At 38.8% G+C, this 20,188-nt stretch overlaps 1 protein-coding gene and 1 long non-coding RNA gene across 4 annotated transcripts in view; one reads left to right on the forward strand and one right to left on the reverse strand.

Annotated features, from left to right (window-relative positions):
• Window positions 1-18,666, reverse strand: part of LOC141805339 (uncharacterized) — a 33,615-nt gene extending 14,949 nt beyond the window's left edge. Inside the window, exon 1 of the long non-coding RNA XR_012599712.1 lies at window positions 18,600-18,666. This is a non-coding gene — a long non-coding RNA (uncharacterized LOC141805339). The remainder of the gene's footprint in view (window positions 1-18,599) is intronic.
• opn4xa (opsin 4xa) lies at window positions 1,899-19,947 on the forward strand. Of its 3 annotated transcripts, none has more exons than XM_074690341.1 (10): window positions 1,899-2,107; window positions 7,049-7,184; window positions 13,608-13,741; window positions 14,900-15,103; window positions 15,212-15,383; window positions 17,183-17,344; window positions 17,646-17,753; window positions 17,825-17,999; window positions 18,607-18,744; window positions 18,860-19,947. In XM_074690341.1, exons 2-10 carry the CDS (start codon window positions 7,051-7,053, stop codon window positions 19,325-19,327), a joined length of 1,695 nt encoding a protein of 564 aa, XP_074546442.1. In that variant the 5' UTR covers window positions 1,899-2,107; window positions 7,049-7,050; the 3' UTR covers window positions 19,328-19,947. The 3 variants fall into 3 exon arrangements, with proteins under 3 accessions (XP_074546442.1, XP_074546443.1, XP_074546444.1); XM_074690342.1 differs by having other exon boundaries at window positions 18,610-18,744; XM_074690343.1 differs by having other exon boundaries at window positions 18,607-18,749; window positions 18,860-19,008.
• The last annotated feature ends 241 nt before the right edge of the window (window positions 19,948-20,188 follow it).

Raw genomic sequence — 20,188 nt, forward strand, 5'->3', positions numbered from 1 at the left:
ATTATTATGCTTCAAATGCCCTTCATAAATAAAACTGCTCTTCATTTTCTTTTGTTTCTTCCTTTTTTGAATTGTTGTTTCCCTTTTTCTTTTCTTTGTTTGTAGCAGCTTAGCCATTAGTTATGGTTATGTAATGAATAAGACAACAAATAAGATGTCATGCAAGAGTATTCAACATTTTTCCATTCTGTTGACTAATTTGGGATTTTTTTTTTTTACTAATCTTCATTGATTTTTTTTCTTGGGATTTTCAGATTAGTGACACCCAGCTGTCGGATGTAGTTTTTTTTTTCCATTTCAAACTGCATTTGCATGTTTTGAACATGTCTTATATCACTGATGGTGCTGTACTTAATTTTGTTGCAACATTTGTTTACAATGCCAATAAAGGCATTTTATTCTTTTTAAAAAAAAAATATACTCTTAATGAAGTATCCTTTTTAATGGGATATCAACCAATCAGAATCAAGCATTGAATCCTGCTGGATAACCCATCAGTGTTTCCTTCTAATTTCTTCCTCATCACAATGTCATCTCATCTTACTCATTACAAGCATTGTCCTTTTCAGCAGCTCTAATAATACACCCTGTAATTGAATTCTTAATGTATTATGCATAAAGCATAATAGAATACAATGCAGCACAGAGACATTACAAAAATAGCTTTGGATGAGAGTCTGTCTGTAGAGTTTGTCGAGGTATTCTTCTATATAGCATTGAATCTTGTGTTGTTAAGTTCACCTCCTGTGTTTGCTTCCTTTGGAAATGTTTCAGATCTCTTCTCTGATCATGAATACAGAATCAGTGAAAGCTCTCTTTGTTTAACCTACACACAGAACAAAGTTGAGCATTGTTCCCATGATATTAAACGCCCTCTCGGTGAATCAGCTGGTCACCAATCATGTAGTTTGACCTACAAAATGATCAAGGAGCGCTCTTAAAGTGGATCAAAATGGGAGGAAAATAAATAACAAATAGAAGCCTTCCTGTGTTCCTGTGTCAGGACTCATTGTACTGCAGCCGACTGGTTAGAAACTAGTGCATGTTGATAGGTCTGCTTGCCTTCAAGTGCAGTGACCCAGAAGTGTAAAGGCTTATCCTCTTCTTGCTAGATAGCTTCCAGACTGACTCTTCACAGAAAAAGCTCGTTTTATAAGTCGCTGTAACTTCTGACCTGTTCTGAACCCACAGCCAGGTGTTATGACGGTCATACAAAGTAGGGCAGATTTCACTGTTCAAAAGATAAGTATTAGAGGCAAAATAAAGCGCCACAGCTGCCTGCTCAGTTGTGCATGAGATGATAAACACTGAGAAGCTTTTATCTGAGTGCTTTTTCTCAGGATTCTGCTCACACAAGGGTGAGCAGTGAACAGATCTGATGCCACGTAAAAGGTTTGGTGCTTTGGACTAAATAGCAGGAATTCTCAAAGCGTCAAATTGGATCCACTGGTCAAACGGGCTGTGTCACTTTCTCATCTCCCATGTTATCTGTTGCAGCATCTGGTGCTTCGTGCAATTGTGCCACGAGCAACTGGTGTTACAGTAATTACAAGGGAAATCAATGCTTTGCTGGGAATGCACTATTTGGTTTGATACAAACAATGCAGCAGCCACTGGTGATTTAATAATGTTTTGTTTGAAGCACAAAGAGTTCACAGGTGCCGCCTAAATCTCCTGAAAGGATCAAATCAGCCTGTTCCATCATATTAACTAACCAGCTGTAACATGTGCCGACCTCACCCACAAACAAACGCCCCACACTGGCTTGATCGATGCTGTTTTCTGTATGAGAGCTGTGTGTGATGGGTAGCCAGCAGGGGGATGGGTCAATGTGCTGCCGCTCACTATCAGCCTTCCTGTGTACTCTCATATTCTCTCAAGCACTCGCAGCAGCAGCTTATTTATTGCCGCTCTGTATAAGACAGTCTCAGTCTTACTTGGGGATTAGAGGAGAAGTCATCCACCCAATCAAATTAGACCTTGAGCGTGGTGGATTTTTTTAACCAACACTTTTACATGACGCTTAGATTCAGGGGCTGTGATCCTCTCTGTTCTACTTCAAACACAGAAGTGCCCTGAGGAGGAGAGGGGCTTCAGACTACATGAGGTAAAGTACCACACTTTGTTAGTTCATTGAGTTGACGGTAACCTTTTGCTTCACTTTTTATCTGTTGTTTCTGGTATGTAACTCAGTATGAATCAACAGTTTGTTGAAAACCTACAAAGAAGCTAAGAGACTTCCAAATATGAAGAATTGTACTTTTTGTTTTTTTCTTATTGAGAGGAACTGTTCTTTCTTTAATGCAATGTTAGTTCATTTTAAGAATCCTTATTTGCATAAGCACTTGACTGAACAAAACCAATTAATTATAAGTATATTTCTACACTAGTGTTGTAAGTAGCCAGTGTTTATATCAACAACTATCTGCACCTCAGACCTAAGATACCAATGTTTGCAGAGGGAGTCTTGATTGCCTGATGTTTTGGCCTTTTCTATACAAACATAGGTCATTTCTGAGTAATTTAGTTATAAATAGCTCATTCTTTGTGACTCACTTGTTGATTCTAGCTGTCATTTTTTTTGCATATCTTTGTTGGGACCTGTCCTTTTTTGCACAGCCATACAACATGATGATAATATAAGGGTTGTCAGTGTTGATATGGGAAATTTGCGTCCAATGTTGATGTTACTCATTGGAACTGCGTGCTATTTTGTCCTTTTCTGCACACTGGGGTTAAATTACTGCAGTGTCTTCCTGCTTCCCGCTGATGGAAAACTATGGTACTAATAGGCTCTTAAAGCCATGTTTTTTTTTCATAAAAATCACAGAAGGCTCAGTTGAAATCATAAGTAATATGCTCTTTGTGTGAACTAAAAATTAAAGTATATCACCAAAGTACTTTTATTTTGAACACCCCCAGAAGAGCTAAGCGTACAGGTGAAGCCAGTACGCTCAGTGAGTGACCAAATCACAAAAGTTGGCAGAGCCTGATTGATTTTTTTCTAGTTATTTTCTTGGCTTTATATTCCTTTCCTGGAGAGGACAGGACAGTGGATAGATTAGGAAACAGTCCACAGGTTGGATTTGAATCTAGGGCTAGCATTGTGGGGCTCCCGACCCAAACTGCTGAGACAAACCAGTGCCACACTGAGCTGTAGTTTGACTGTGTGATTCACAACAGACCTGTTCATGTCATGCCCATTTCTGCATAAGCAAGTGTATGTGCATGTAGTGTTTTTAGTGTACTTTATAGAGTAAGCACGCTGCAGATGCCACCCAACTCTGATTCATGGTTTCAGACCACACTTGTGTAGCAATGTAGCATTATTTTAGTAATAAACATCAATGTCAGGAACATTAAGCACATTTCAATGCATTCATTCTGTCACCACATTAAGACACTGGAAAAAAATGCTTCTTTGTCAGTGTGGGCTTAAAAACAGCTTTGAATTAAAACTTAAAGGAGATTAAAAATTAGCTGTGCTGTAATTAACTTTTTGATTGATTGTGATTTAAAAAAGGGTTTGACAGCTTGAGATAATATCTTTGTTAACCACCAAGCCCTAGAACATTTGTCTTGAACAGTCCACTGAGCAGATTATCGATCTAAATCGATCCATTTGCTTTTCATGAACAGAAGCATGACCTCCCTATATTTGTGTCTGGATGGCCATGAACGCCTCTTAGCTTTTAAATGTTCATAAGCATTTCTCTTTCAGCAAGAACACAGGCATAATAAATCAGATTTGATCTTGGGGACTTGAGCCTTTCATGAGACAATGCTTTGATGGGTAATGAGGGGAAACAAGAGGTGATTGAGAGTTTCTCTGACGCATGAAGCTTCACTGAGCACAGCGAGAGCCCTCTGTTTTGACCTGACACATTGTATGTCCGTGTGTACTTCACCCATTGTGCTGTTTGTTTGTTGCAATGATTTTGTATTTATTTTTACAGCTCTAAAATAAGAAGCACCTTTATTCCTAATAATGTTTTAACAGTAGGTGCTTTATTTTCCAACCAAAATAAAATCACCAAAAGGGAATAATATAATGGCAAACAGCAAGCCAACATATTTCTAATGCACGTATATTATGCATGATTCACTGCTGCTCTGGTGGATTAAGTACAATACCGTCCTTCAGCTTAACTCTAGATTATTCCTTGTCTGTCTGTGAGTCAACAGCGAACCCAATCTAAAGCGTGTTCTTGTTCTCAAACAAATTATTAATGTGATACATGACAGATGTTTTACAGCATACACAGAAATAGATGTGGCAGAGAACATTGTGCTTCAACTGTGGCCAACTCCTTTTCTCTGTGATGCAGATTAAAGGCAGACAGGAAGTGCTCTGCATGGGTGATAAATGCTGTTAATATTGCGTGACTCACTCAGCTCGCCTGATTCCATCACATTAGCAAAAAATTGAAATCCTCTTATAATTATTGGGGCAGCTGAGCGATGGCTGCATGTAACAATATGTGAACGTCCAAACATCCATTTCATTACAAAAATTACTTCACTTAAGCACCTCTTCAAAAAAAATTGTCAGCCATTTACAGCTTTTTTTTCCCTTATCATAAGCATCAGCATTTATACATTTATCCTCACCTATTGCAAGATATTTTAAATGCTGTGTTCCCTTAGTGAAGAGTAAATGTATTCCTTGGTACTCTCTTAACTGAAAAAGTAAATCTCAAATTTCTTCCCCAAAATTAGGATCCCAATAAGAACCAAGATTCAGTGGTTAGTAAATAATTTGCATCACTTCTTGCTTTAACAGCACTTTAAATATTTAAGAGATCAGTTTGGGGGTTTTTGAAACTGCTCAACGCTTCAGGGTCTCCTTTGTCAAATTTTTGGTCTCGTGGAGCACCAAATGTTTTCAGATGACAAGTCGGGATTGCAAGCAGGCTACTCTTGCCCCCCAGGCTCTTTTAGTATTGAGCCATGTTGTAATATGCGCATAATGTGGTTTGGCATTCTTTTTGCTGAAATCAGCAAAGTCCCAACATCCCAGATGTGTAGGCTACCCTTGGCATGTGCACCCTATACTTAAATGGATGCTAGCTTTTGAAGTGTGTAGTGCTAACACACTGTGTGGTCCCTCTCCTCATTCTACAGTGGATACGGTGTCATCTATGACTTCTGAAAGGGAAGGTCAAGTTTTGAATTGTCAGACTTCAAGATAACTCTTAACACTGACTCAGTCTATTTTAAATGAGCCCATACCCTGAGAAGTGGCTAGCGTTTTTTGGTAGATTATTTTTTTTTTATAACAATGTGACTGGCCTATGAATATTATACTCTGGGAAAGCCTATTTATTTTCCTTTAAATGGAACGGCATCTGTAAGGAACCTACACATATGGAATGGGCAGCAGAGTTGAATTTGTGGATTGCAACAGTGAAAATTTTGCCAAAACTCTGTCAGTGCCAAACATGGACTCTTCTTTGCATAAGTGTGCATTTTTGGACACAGTGACAAAAACTAAATGTTGTTCAAGATAAATTTGTGCCTATGCAGTGAGTTCCACTCCAGAGTCGTGTCTATTTTAAATGCAGCACTGCCTGAGGGAACAGCTACATGGTGCTTGCCTGTTGGTCAAGTTGTCAATGACCTTTTATGGGAAAAACACACAAGTTTAATAACTTTGAAAATAACGAGTTCTGGAAAAATTCACTCCCTGTAGAGTGTCTTTTGAACCAGACTGTGAATATGTTTATCTTTGCTCTAAGTTTCGGCTTGGTGTGTATGGTGTGTCCTGTGTTTCTAACCAGCCTCCAGAGGATTCTCAAGGATTGCAGTTTTTAGCTCCTCTGTATCAGCTTCATATTTTTAGACCAGGGGTTGAGGCTTGAATTCAACATGAGTTATAAAATGTTAAAATTTGGTCTGATTTGCTCATTTCTCTATCAGCACACCCTATATGGTCAACTTGCTAGTTTAAAAGATATTAAGGCCTTAGCTAAGATTGATGGCCCACCACCTCTTTGCTTTTAACTGGGCAGACCAAAAGTTTGGTTACATTCCCAAAATTCTTCATCAGAAATAAATCAATGATCCCACAAAGACTAACTCCATCTCTTACATGGCCAACCAGGTTTCAAGAGAGGCCATGCCATCCCTCCCTGGCTGCCTCTCTGGACATGTTTCTGCCTATAGTGGAGGGAAAAGTGCTCAGGTGTAAAATTTTGAAGCTTTTATCACTGTCTTGTGTGAAAGTAAGCCTCACAGCATTTTTCCCTATAGAGATGAACAGCAGACAGTTTGTAATGTACGACTAGGAAAAATACATTGTTCAGTGGTATAACCCTACAGCACAGGTGGAGTCTCAAACCCCAAACATTAAGTTGCACTTTAAGAAAAGCTGTGCTTGTTACGAAAAGCAGGAAAAAAGGTTACCTGTGTCGAGAAAAAGCTCTAAACTTTTTTTTCTCTAATCTCTTACACAATGTTTGACTAGTCAGAGGTTTACATTCACAGACAGGATGGTAAGGTTTGTATGAAACTAGGGATGTACGATATATCAGTATCATTAACGGTATCGGCCTATGTTTAAAAGTGGGCTGATATTTACTCATGAACTGCCAGTCATTTACAGAGCATCTTGAACGATCTTTAAAGACCCCAAAAATATTGTTTTCTATGACTTTGTAAACACCAAAACTACCTAAGAAGAATGGACCCTCTTCTTTTATGTCTGTCTTCCTGTTTTTGAGCCGAAAAAAGACAAAACATATTTTTTTGATTGCGTTCATCATGGACACCCCATCCTTTGATCCTCTCCATGGTCGACTTTTCTCACGATGGATCTCACTTTGAACTACCCCATCACATCATCTGTGTTTTTTTTTTTTTTTTTTTTTACCAATATTGATATTGTTAAATACCAGTTATCAGCCATAACAGCAGTATTAATATCAGATATCTGTGTCGGCCAGAATTTTCACATAGGTGCATTCCCATATGAAAGTCATTAAGGCATGTTGTACGAGTACAAAGACTTACAATCCTGACATTTGTGCCCGTGTGTGTGTTGTCACAGAAATGGACAGGGATCATGGATTTTATCGGCAGGTGGATGTCCACGACCACGCTCACTACATTGTTGCCTTCTTCGTCCTGGTGATCGGGACAGTGGGTGTGACCGGAAACGCCTTGGTCATGTACGCCTTCTTCTGGTAAGAGAGCATAAATTGCTAATGAAATCTTGTCTGTGACCGTCACTATGAACTGTACTATTCAGCTAACTCTAAGTAAGCAGCTTTTTTGAACACCAAATCACTAATCAGGTCTCATTATTCAACATATCAAACCTGTAAGGCTCAACTTTATGTTGATGATGGTCTACTTTTCTAACACTGCAGTGTTAGCCACCAAAATATTAATATAAGCCCTTCACAGACCTGAAGATGACCTGTTTCATTTGAAACTCTCAAAGGTCATATTATAGAAAACGTATCTCAATATCTAAAACAAAATTTCAGTATCTGTCTGTATAAACCCCACTTCTCACAACCTCAGTCCTAAATGTCACACTAGTTCACTTACCACAGAACTAAAACAGAGATATTTGTACAGAAATGATTTCCCTTGTCATTTTATCTGTTTTGGATTATGGAGATGTTCTCTATAGAAATGCCTCTGCCGCCACTTTAAAATCACTGCACATGCAACTGTTTTTTTTTTTTTTTAAATCTGAACAGCATGCTACCATAATATCTGCACTAATTTACCAGGAAAGGTTTTTTTTTAATATATTAAAGTTTAGAGCAAACAGTTATGTATGGGAAGTATGGGAAAAACAGAAAAGATACTTCAAACAAAGATACAGTAATGACACTGTGAAAAACTTTACAGTAATTTACTGTAAAATTTACAGCAATCTTTTTCAAGGGTCTAATGTGTAAGACTCCAAACTTAGGTTTATGTAGTTGACAGTTATTCTGCTTATCACTGTTATATGTATCCTAAAGCTGTATGGCCTTTGTTAGAGCTTCCTGGAAATATACTGTCCTAAATCTTTACTCTGTTGACCTGTTCCAAGAGTCACAAATTTGCTGAAGTGTTTGAAAACAGCTTAAACTTTGGATAACAACCTCTAGTTTTAATGAGACACACATTAAAACTAATTTCAACTGTCATAATAGGACAGTTGAAACTTTGAGCAATCATACTTTGATTGCTTTTAATTGTGCTCTATAACTCCGATTGCTCATCTTTTCTTCTTTTATTTTCTGTTACTAATCATAATTTAATTTTTGGTTAGCCTTTCTGTGCATGTCCATATTAATTGTTCTCTCAACATTAGATAAAGGATTAATTAATTTTGTGCTGTGAGCTCTTTGAAGTCCTTAGTCCTGAGCCATGGCCAGAAACATTACCTTGGCCTGACCTACTCAGTGGGCACACCATGGTCAACATGCAAACACACAGATACAAGTGTGTGTACTTGGCAGAGTGTACACCACAAGTTTTAATCTTTTATTTAATTTGTAGGGCTAATTCTCATACTGTTTATGCTGTTTATTTCTGCCTTTATTTATCTACTTTCATCTTTTATTGCATGGTGTTCATTGTGAACAGCAGACAAAGTATTTAATTGAACAGGGAAACACATTTCCTTACTGTTCACATGACAATTAACACTTTGAATCTCAAATCTAAAAGGTCCTCGCTGACGCATCAGTTAGCATGACTGTGACAGAAAGTACAACCAGCAAGAGCATGTAGCAAGGACGGTCTTAAACAGAGACAGGTCATTGTCTTGTTGACCCATTTTATGCTATGAATGTGACCTGGACTGTTTTTAGCACCGGATCAAAGATATGAACTACTGTTATCAGAGAGAACATCTAATACTGATCCACAGGGCTTTTCTCAGATAAGTTTGTTCAAAATTCATCATTAAATTACACAGCTTTAAAATGCTTAATTACCCAGGGAGTAATGGAATAATGGCTGTAGGCTTTTTTATTTGTTTGTTTTCATTTTTTTTTTAAAATCTTTTATTTTGTTGTCTGTATAATATCTCACATCCCTCAGCCTGACGTTCTATTGTTGACTTCTCTGCCATGTTTTTATGTGTCAAAACACTTTGTAAATGGTTTGTTTTAAAAGGAGCTATGTAAATACAGTTTATTCTTCTTTGTATATATTATTATTTATAGGTCTGTAAAAAAAAAGAAAAAACATTTAAAAGATTTATGACAGATTCTCCAAAAGTGCAGAAAATTGCAAGTTAACACAACCAATGACTCTGCTTCTGCGTGATGCACCTTTTTCGGGAAGCCTCAGTTAGAATCAAGTTCCTGCATGTGAACAAGTCCGAATTCTGGGAAGTGACGGAGAAAGACACGGTCCACCGTGAGAGCAGAGGGATATGCTGCTCCAGTTCTCATGGAGCCCCAAAACACAGTGAGCTGAAAAAAGTATTATTTTTTTTGTTCAATCAGTTAGCTGTTGTCAGTAAATAATCCCTTTGGAATTGTGTTTGGAAATCATCTTTCTATGAGTCACAATGGGAGCCGAACTTGCAGACAGGAACATACAATAAAAGCGAACAAAAACTAAAATGAACAAAGTGAAAACATTCAAAAGAGCAAAAAAGATCTACAGGAAGTCTTAAGGAAAGCTTTGAGATCTTGTTAAGTGCAGTATATATATATGTATGTAATTGAGTTTGCATTTATGTGTATTGTCTGGTTTGTACATGATGCCTGTTGGGACCTCCGTTGCAAACCAAATTGCTCCCTGAAGGATATAAAGATTTTCCAATCCAATCCAATTCAATTCCAAATAATGTTGTAAACGTCCCCTAACACAAACACACACATGACATGAACACAAAGTATCAAAGCCCTGAAAGGGTTTATAATCGAGTGCAAGCCTTTTCAGAGTTTTGTTTCTGTCTAACTGAGAGCATGTTGGTGTTGTTGGGCTTCCATTTTTGCAGTTAAATATTTTGTGTGGTAGGATTTATTTGAGATAAAGTGGAGTTAAAGAACAGAGTGGCTGAAAATAAGTAAGTAAATTGTTATATCATTCACTCAATATTACTGGGGTATCTGATTGGAAATAACCATAACATCAACTTTAAATAGTAGGACCTTTGTGCTCGAAAAATGCCAGGGTGTTGCAGAGATTTGGATTTGCTTAAGAATTCATCGCTGCTAACAATGCGTTCTTGCATTGGGAAGCACAGATGTCACAAGCACAAGCCATGAGGTCTTCACAGCAGCCTGCAGGCATTCAATACCAGGAAGCAGCTCAGTGAATTTCTAACTGAACTGGATGAATCAATGCACAAATTCAATACCATCTCGCTTTTTTCTATTGAGTAGAATTATTGGTCAACTATCAGCTAAACCATGAGCGTAGGTAAGATTTAATAACAGTGTTGGTAGCCGATCAGTATATGCTGCATTTACACTGACACTATACAATCCATGTTGTTGTTACGGTATTGGAGGGAAAAAAACACTTTGAACTTCAAGTCCCTCCCAAATTCAACAACTTAAAAACTTTGCATCCCTGCTTTATTATTTTCCAGCCAGAAGCTACTGTCTTTCATCTGTGGTGTTATGACCTGAAGAGAAGAAGCTGCCTCATTTTTGGGGTGATGATGATGATGTGTCTGATGTGTATTTGACATTGCTGGGAGCAAAGTCTTGATGATGAGATAATAGACACGCAGCTCAGCGCAGTTGAAGTGTTTGCATCGTGGAGCGGATAACACATGGGTGTAGTCTCAGTGGTGTCGCACTAATTTCTGAAGTTTCCAAGTTGGAAACGCTGACTCATGCAACCTTTTTTTCAGGCCTTGTGTCAGGCAAAGAGGGAAAGTTGAAGTGGACCTTAAGTGTCCTCACATACAGCTGCATTCTACCCACATCCTACCTCATCCAATCAGCTTTACTCCTCATGCTGCAGCTCACTGCTTTATTTATGGTAGCTCTTAGCATTACAGGGAAAGTGTATGAGCTGCCATGCAGTAAGTTTAAATGAGCAACAATTCTGTAATAGTAAACTGGCAGCAAAAAAGAGGAATGTCAACATTCGTGTCAATGTGCATCAGTTTGGTTTTAGACATCTTCGCAAGTGGACACTTGAGGAACTACAGTCTCTTGCACCTCAGCTTTTGTTTTCAAAGCCTCAGAGGTTGTTGCTTGGTTATTTTTACATCTCCTAGTAAACCACAAACACAAGGTATATGGCTATGAATGGGCTGAGATTTGTGCCACAAGAAACTGCATTTGAATTATTATAATGAATTTAAAGAGTATGATCTGAAATCAAATTTAAGATTCATTCACTTAGAAAATGTCTTTAACCTACTTAAAAAATCAACTCTAAATCCAAAAATTCAATTTCAGTTCACAAAATTACTGTTTAGTTTTAAAATTTTGTTGTTAAAAAAGTTGATTCACTTATTCCATTCAAAACTGACACACTGAGGAGCGGGGTCTCAGCACCGATGTCCACCTGCACAGTATTTAATTCCTGTATTGAAGTCTGTAACTTGAAAAACAACCATGTCAAAATAAAAGAGAATTTAGCTTATGTAAGAATCACTGTAAAGTAGGGACCTGTGCTCGATTACTCTTCCTCACAGACATAGATGGTGTAATGGTTGTGCCACTCTGATCTGAAACTGAATCTAAATTTTGTGAACTGAAATTGAATTTTGTATTCTTAAATTTAAGGAATTAAGCCAGTTGAATTTTCAACTAGGTAAGATTACGTCGAAATCTGAAATGTTGTGCGCCCGTATACAGTAAGACACATCATGTTTTTGGACTTCCCAGAAAAAAAACGTTTAGCCTGCCCTTTTGTGTAAAACCTGCTGTTGCATTAAGCAATGTGCATTTTCTTTCCAGCTGTGTAGCTCTTTCAGTACCATCTGTTCTTACCATCCTGCTGTCTATTAGTACAGAGTTGAGCTCAGCCGATGTGAGATATGCATCAGTGGTTGTGTGGTATGGACTAACCCCCTGCCCACAAGTAATTTACAAAGACTTACACCGACCCCCCTCTGCTCTTGTGGTCACTTCTTGTCTCAAATGTACAAGTCTTTTCAGTCAAAACAGTCCATAAGGCTCATTAACTAAATCATGCTTCACCATTTAAATGGACATTATAACTTCATCAGGGGCAGTGGTAGGAAGATTAATGCGATTACAGTGACACTAATGTGTTTACTGAACACAAACATGGGCCAAAACGTCTTTGTGTTTATTTTCCACTTGAAGAAATATAAAGACAGTGGGGCTGATGCAGATTGCCCTTGAAGTACATATATAAACTGGTTTGTATGTAACATTCACTGTATAGTACACACTATGGCTTCTCCTTGGTGTATAGTGGGACTAAGTGTGAGGTAAAATCCTGGGCCTAACATGTTTTCTGCATTAAGGTCCAGCCTCCAGTGATACACAGCTATATCAGAGGTTGCATCACTCGATCTCCCTTCTAGTCACACTTGGTCAGTGCACACCCCCTCACCTGCATGTGAACACACAAATACACTTCATCTAAAAAGCCCGTGCAATGTAGGTCTTTCTAGACTCTTTTACAGTCAGCAGGCCAAACAAGAGGGACAAAACCCTCAGGCTGAGAATAACAAATGCAATTCTAGCTCTTTTGTTGAAGTGAAGGTTATAGATATGAGTAAAACGCTCACTGACACAGATCAAACTAACAGAGACAAAAGTGGGAGGCATCCTTTTGTGGATGTGTCTAAAGGGATCATTTAAAAACTCTCAAGCAAAATTCTACTGATTTTTTAATTGAATAACTTTGCTAAAAAGAGATAAAGATATAATCTCCCCACTGTTTGGAGATGCTTGCCCAAGTGTAAAACATGAATTTGATAAGATTTGCAAACAGCTGCTGAAGGCATTCTGAGGTGATGTTATAGTGTGCAGTGAGCTTTAGCATGCCAACTCAAGTATTTCAAGAACACACAATCGCCCAAATTCAAAACTGAACATCTGTGCCCCTCACGGCATTCAAAAAAAAGAGTCAACATCTGCTGTGGGCCCCACATGGACTCCAAGTACTAAACTTAATATTAGAAATAAACTTTTAATATCCTACACTTGTTTACATTTGCTCCATTTCCATAAAGCAGAGATGTGTGGTTTTTGGGGGTTTGTGCTCATCAGATCTTAGGTGAATATTGTATCTGTGGTGCTTTGGACGTCCTCAGTGGACTAAGGGTGATTTTCTGTCATCTTCCTAACAAGACATTTGATTTAAAAGGTCAGTTATAATTGGATGTCTGACCTCTAGTGATGGAAAGTCAAATTCAACTGACTGTTCTTCAATATAGCTGTTAGCGGCTACAATAAGTCATTGCTTTAATGATTATCAGCCTTCACAGTTCTCAACAAGGCACTACAGATCATTTGGTGTTGAATATTGTGTTTCCCTCCATTTATTTTAATGGCACAGTATTTTACCTGAACACAACATAAATATTGTAAAAGACCAGGCTTGTACTGTGATTCTTTAGAACTGAAACTCATGAGATAGTCAACAATGATATTGGCTTGTGACAAGGAAGTCTTGATTTTTAAATTATCTATCATTTTGTGTTTCAGCAACAAGAAGCTACGGACACCCCCAAACTATTTTATCATGAACCTGGCAGTCAGCGACTTCCTCATGGCAATCACACAGTCGCCCATCTTCTTTGTTAATTCCCTTTACAAAGGATGGATTTTTGGTGAAACAGGTACGTTTTCACATTGGATAAAAGTTTACAAACACTAACATCATTGATAAACATGTATGCATAAGTTTGTAGCCTGTGTTTTTCAGTTTTTTTTAGCTTCCCAGAATCCTGCAAATGAGTGTTAGTTTAGAAATTCTGTTACCTGCCCAAAGTCAAGGCCTGGGGGCCATAGGCATTTACTCCCCTTTCATCTTACAATGTATTAATTATGGCACTGAAATTAAACATGCTCCTAATTATGCGCGCATTACCATTTACAGTCAAGTGGACAAACAAAACCAAAGTATTTCTGGTAATGTCTCACTTTGGAATGTGCATTGGCTACTTGTATAAATTGAAGCGCTGTACCTTCTGCAGAAACTCAAGAAATCTGATAGCTGACATTTTAAATGAATGTATTTATCATGATGTGAAAATGTGAGTTCAGAGTTCAAACAACATTACAGCAAACAGCATTAGAGGACGTCAGATGAGATCAAAGCAACAGAACAGTTCTGTAAAATAGAACAGAATGCAGGATACGAAACATTTGGGGCTAAAAATGTTGTTTGAACTCAAAAAATTTTTGAATTTGAAAAACAATCCTGATGAAAATCCAGATTCGAATCCTGCCATATCCTGACCTATTTACCCCATATCGCCCCCTTATGGAGAACACTTTCCTTGAGAAGAAGCAAATTGCTGACATTTACACAGCACTTAACAGAAAAATAACCACTTATCATCTGGTTCCAAGAGACAATTAAGGGACAGGTGAAGTTTGATTTTGTAAATCTGTAATAATGGAAGAAGTATGTTTGATCACACTGAGTGATGAGGAATCACTAAAAGAAATAATTAACAAACAGAGCAGTCATATATTATGGAACTTCATTGTTAATGTTTACATCAGTAAGAGCTTCTGGCCTTTGGTCGTTTTCTCCAAATCAAACGTGGCCCTCTTTGAAAAAAGATTGATGACAGAAGCAACATAAAGACAGGTGTATTTTCTCATTAGAAGCCCCTGATCCATTTAGTCTGACCTCTGAAACTGATCCTCCACACAGGGCTTTGGTAAAAGGGTCAGTTGCAATTTAGAGTTCTTTCCAATTAAGTCTTACCTGAAGTGTTTTATGCTATGTAATTATAAAAACATATCATTCGTCTGGCTCTTTACAGGTTGTAAAATCTATGCATTTTGTGGAGCTCTATTCGGAATCACTTCAATGATAAACCTTCTGGCGATCTCAATAGACCGCTACATAGTCATCACCAAGCCTCTGCAGGCCATACAATGGACCTCCAAGAGACGCACCTGCCTCATTATTGGCCTGGTCTGGCTGTACTCGCTTGCCTGGAGCCTTGCACCACTTCTGGGTTGGAGTACGCGACTTATTCTCTCATATAACTCTTTTTTTATTGAATTATTCATTTGTATGGTTTTCAAACTTGATCTTCCCTCTGATCTCCTTTTGTCTGGTTCTTCCCAAGGCTCCTACATCCCAGAGGGCCTGATGACTTCATGCACGTGGGACTATGTGACATCTACTCCTGCCAACAAGAGTTATACTTTGATGCTGTGCTGTTTTGTGTTCTTCATCCCTCTGGGCATAATATCCTACTGTTATCTGTGCATGTTTCTGGCGATTCGTCGCGCAAGCAGGTATGTGAGTTTTCATGGGTTATTATTCCGCACTCATAAGCAGAGAGACATTCAAAATAAACAGAAATATTGTCGTTAATAGCCAGTGGGCTATATAACTGCACCAAGCCACGATGGATGTGGCTTGGAAGAAGCACTTGGATCTCCAAGTGCTTCTTCTTCCTAGTTTCTCTTCTGTAGATATTCTATCTATGTGTGCCAGTAACATATATGAAGATTTACTGCAGATAAGACAGCCTCTAAAGCATCAACTTTCAGCATTTACCTTAGGGCAAAGATTACCCATAAAAAAGGGCTCCATTAGTTTCAGTTAGCATTGGCATCCCTTGATACTGTGATGAACTTTAGGTCATTAAAACTACAAACCTGTAGGCTATGTCCCCCAACACAGCCACTCAGTGTTTGGCATGCAAGGCTGTCACTATTTATTACTGTTCTTGAATATAGACTACATTTCCCTCATGTCATACTTCATGTTATGTTCTGCAGTGGAAATTGATTGTGTTTGCCATTACTGGATGTCCCGGACAAATTGGTTCTGCCCAAGGGTAGGAAGGAAAGACAGAGAGGAATATTTCAATACTCAAATAATTGAAGAAACACACTGCCCGGCCCAAAAGAAAGTCGCCACCAAAAAACAGGTCACACACGCTAATATTTCGTTGGACCACCTTTAGCTTTGATTGCGGCACGCATTCGCTGTGGCATTGTTTCGATAAGCTTCTTCAATGTCACAAGATTTATTTCCAACCAGTCTTGCATCAATTTTTCACCAAGATCTTGCATTGATGATGGTAGAGTATGACCACTACAAAGCCTTCGCCAGCACATCCCAAAGATTCTCAATGGGGTTAAGGTCTGGACTGTGGTGGCCAATCCATGTGTGAAAATGAAGTCGCATGCTCCCTGAACCACTCTTTCAGAATTTGAGCCTGATGAATCCTGGCATTGTCATCTTGGAATATGGCCGTGCCATCAGGGAAGACAAAATTGATGGAATAACCTGGTCTTCCAGTATCTTCAGGTAGTCAGCTGACCTCATTCAGTGAGCACAGACTGTTGCTGAACCTAGACCTGACCAACTGAAGCAACCCCAGATCATAGCACTGCCCCTACAGGCTTGGACAGTAGGTACTAGGCATGATGGGTGATCACTTCATCTACCTCTCTTCTTACCCTGATGGCCCATCACTGTGGAACAGGGTCAGTCTGGACTCATCAGACCACATGACCTACTTCCATTGCTCCAGAGTCCAATCTTAATGCTCATTAGCAAAGTGAAGCCTTTTTTTCTGACTAGCTTCACTGATTGCTGACTAACAGCAGTCAGACTCTTCCATCATCAATAGAAAGTCTTGGTAAAAATTAATGCAACAGTGGATGGAAATAAATCTTCTCACATTATTCTCTGACAGTCACTGGTGGACGCTCCATGAACCTCTGTGTAGCCCATATCTTAAGCCCAGAGAGTGCTGCTTGCTTTCACTGTGTCTGGATTTGGGTCCACAGTTCTGTTCCAGTGACTGTCAGCGATGTCAATGTACTGCTGAGAGAAGGATGACATCCTTTGTCCACACAAAGCACACTACTGTTGACACCTTCATACACACTAGGTGCACACTTTCACAGTAACCATCGGTGAGTGAGTGACGGCTGTCAAACATAAATACATCCCTTGCTTCTCATGTCTCGAACTGTCTATATGAAAAAGACCTTTTTTTAAAAAAAAAAAAAACTTTCATTCTTTGAACTACTTGACGGACATACTGATACAGAATGCATTTCCTCTTTCCTTACAGAGATGTGGAGAAGTTGGGATCACAGGTGAGGAAGTCAGCCCTGATCCAACAGCAGTCCATCAAGACTGAATGGAAGCTGGCCAAGATTGCCTTTGTGGTCATCATAGTGTTTGTGCTTTCCTGGTCGCCCTATGCATGTGTCACCCTCATCGCCTGGGCTGGGTAAATATACAATGACAAGGGCTCTTTGATGCCATGATTTATTCTGACACTGCATTTTTATAACTTGATAACATCTGGCATTAAAGCATAAAACATACAAACGATGCCTGCCTGCCCTGCTGAACTCATTTCAGCCATTAACCATGAACCACATCCCACCACTTGTATCTCTTGAGTATCATTAAATATGGCATGATAGATTGCAACAGGAAAAGGTCAATGGCTGATGAAATAACACAACTTCTGTGTTGTTAGAGGTGATGTTGAGTTCTTCTCCTGACCAGTGTTTTACACCTTTCAGATACGGGAGCATCCTCAATCCTTATTCCAAAGCTGTCCCTGCTGTTATAGCCAAAGCATCCGCCATCTATAACCCCTTCATCTATGCTATCATTCATTCTAAATACAGGTGAGCACAATCCAAACTAAATTTCAGGAAGCTTAAGAAAGCTGTTGACTCAGATTTATTTCTCCCCACAGGGACACCCTGGCAGAAAAAGTTCCCTGTCTACATTTCCTGACCCAGCACCCGAAGAGGGACTGTATATCAGTGTCACAGAGCGAGTCCTCCTTCAGAGACTTAATGCTGAGCAGACAGTCATCTGTCTCCAAAACCAAGTTTCACAGAGTTTCCTCCATGTCCACGACAGAGACAGTAAGTTAAACTCTCCCAGCGTGAAACATAAATCAATTCAGGGATATGTTTATTCAGGGAGATTAGGTATGTCTCTCCTTGCTCCTTTAAAAACTACCAAGGGCGGGCTGCTCTTACTGACATATTTATTAATCCTGAAAATGAGATATGAATGCTCTTTTATTTATTTCTTTAAGTGATTTCTGGAAAAAAAAAATCAGTTACTATTTTTGATATATTTGATAAATTGGGCGATTTTGGCATTTTTTTTGGTAAAGTTTTTGGTAAATATGCAATAATTTGATGCAGAAAATGTTTATTTTAAAATATGGATAATAATTTTTGAAGTTATTCTTACAGCAACTTCTTCAAAATTAGCAATTATTTGCCTGAAATAAAGTGTGTGGGTGATTTCATGAGAGCATCCATGTGAAAAGGGCCAAAACACAACTCCACAAATGGACATACCTGTACTAAACACTAAAACCAGAACACTTTCCAAATTTAGATACAAATTACTACCTTCTAAGTACAGATTCTACATTATTTATCTGTAAAGATTAGAAAAAACTGAAGTTTTCGTCAAATTAACACACATATGTCTTGTATGTGCATGATTACCTCACAGCAGATGTGGAGTGATGTGGAGCTGGATCCTATCGGTCACTCTCTGAAGTCCAGTTATTCCATTGGAGCTCTGAGAGACAAAGAGTACAGCACATTACCAAGCCAATGTAATGAAAAGGGAGACCAAAGCACGGAACAGGTAAGGTAGGTGTTTTCTATCATTTTCTTTCATTTTGATTCATGATATAAAAGTTTACTTCGCCATAGAGAAAGACTCATGTGTCTGACGAGCCTTTTTGCATTTTGTATTTAAGGCTCCCATCTCAAAGCGAGGCTCGCTGAACAGGGTGGACCACATCCCATCACCTGAGACTGGGAACACAGTGATGCCCTCAACACAGGGGGAGAAGGAGAAGGACCCTGAAAGCTGGAATAAAGAGATGAAAGAGGACTTCCATGATCAGCATGGAACAGATGAATATGAGCAAAGAGAGATAAAGCAAGCACAGAAGGTTAGAGATGAGAAGGACACAGAGCTCCTCATCAGGCCAGACTCTCTGTGCACTACTGAAGGTGTGCACTCTCATGCTACCATCAGCACTACTGAAGGTGTGCGCTCTCATGCTACCATCAGCCCTGATACGAAGAAAGGCTGTCTGGAACATTGTGAAGAAAGACAAAACAGAAAGAAAGAGCGGTTGCTTGATCTACAGCCTCTTCACTGTCCTGCTCAGCTGTTCGAGTCTGTGCAAAGATTTCTCTCCCCTACACCGAGAAGCTAAATGTTTAAAACGTATTATTTATTATTCATGTGGCTACTTGTTACTGTGACACAGTAGAGTGAAAAACTTTTTTTTTTTGCCGTCCAAGAATGTTGAGATCATGTTTTTTATGAAGCTGTTGGAACTGTTTCACCATGCACTGAAACCAGAAACATTAATTTTGAATTTTGTGCAAGTGTTAACACAATTTTCCAACCAAGAAACCTCACGCACTTTCACACCTCTTTTATTCATATTGCTGTTATCGTACAAAATCATGCCACTGTTATTTTTGTTAACTTCAAGTCTTTGGCACTGTCACATTATTTATCATACTAAAAAAAACGAGACTATGGAGGCCCAAAGCAGATGTACAATCAGACATCAGATTTTGCTTTTCTGTGAAACATGTATTTTTGATTGTTCTTTCAAAATCTTGATTTATTTATATCGTCTCAGAATAAAAACCTTGATTAATAACAACTGCACAATCATGTCCGAAAATTTAAAGGCGGAAAAGACACACGTATGCCCCATTTATCTGCATTAAATCTCCCGCTCTGGCTGCAGCTGGGAGGGACTACTGCATGAGAATGGGATGGGGCTTCTTTGTCTGTGAGTGGTATGATATCAATACAAACTTTCACATCAGAGTCTCCAGACTCAAGAGAAGTTGCGAGATTTGTCGCCAGGGGTTTTTTTTGAAAGAGAGTTGCTGGGGCTTGAAAAGTCAGAACAGAACATTTTGTGTTTTCCAGCACAAAGACTCTGTTTCCCATGAGCACTTGCACCTATTTGGTGAGGCTGTGACTCTTGTCAAGGTGTGTGTTTGCTTTGAAGCAAATAAATGAAGGTTACTTTTTAAACACAAATTTCCTTTGT

This window comes from Halichoeres trimaculatus, unplaced genomic scaffold (genome assembly GCF_033239565.1).
Source record: "Halichoeres trimaculatus isolate MK-OKI-2021-1 unplaced genomic scaffold, fHalTri1.1 fHalTri1_scaffold_16, whole genome shotgun sequence".
Lineage (NCBI taxonomy): Eukaryota > Metazoa > Chordata > Actinopteri > Labriformes > Labridae > Halichoeres > Halichoeres trimaculatus.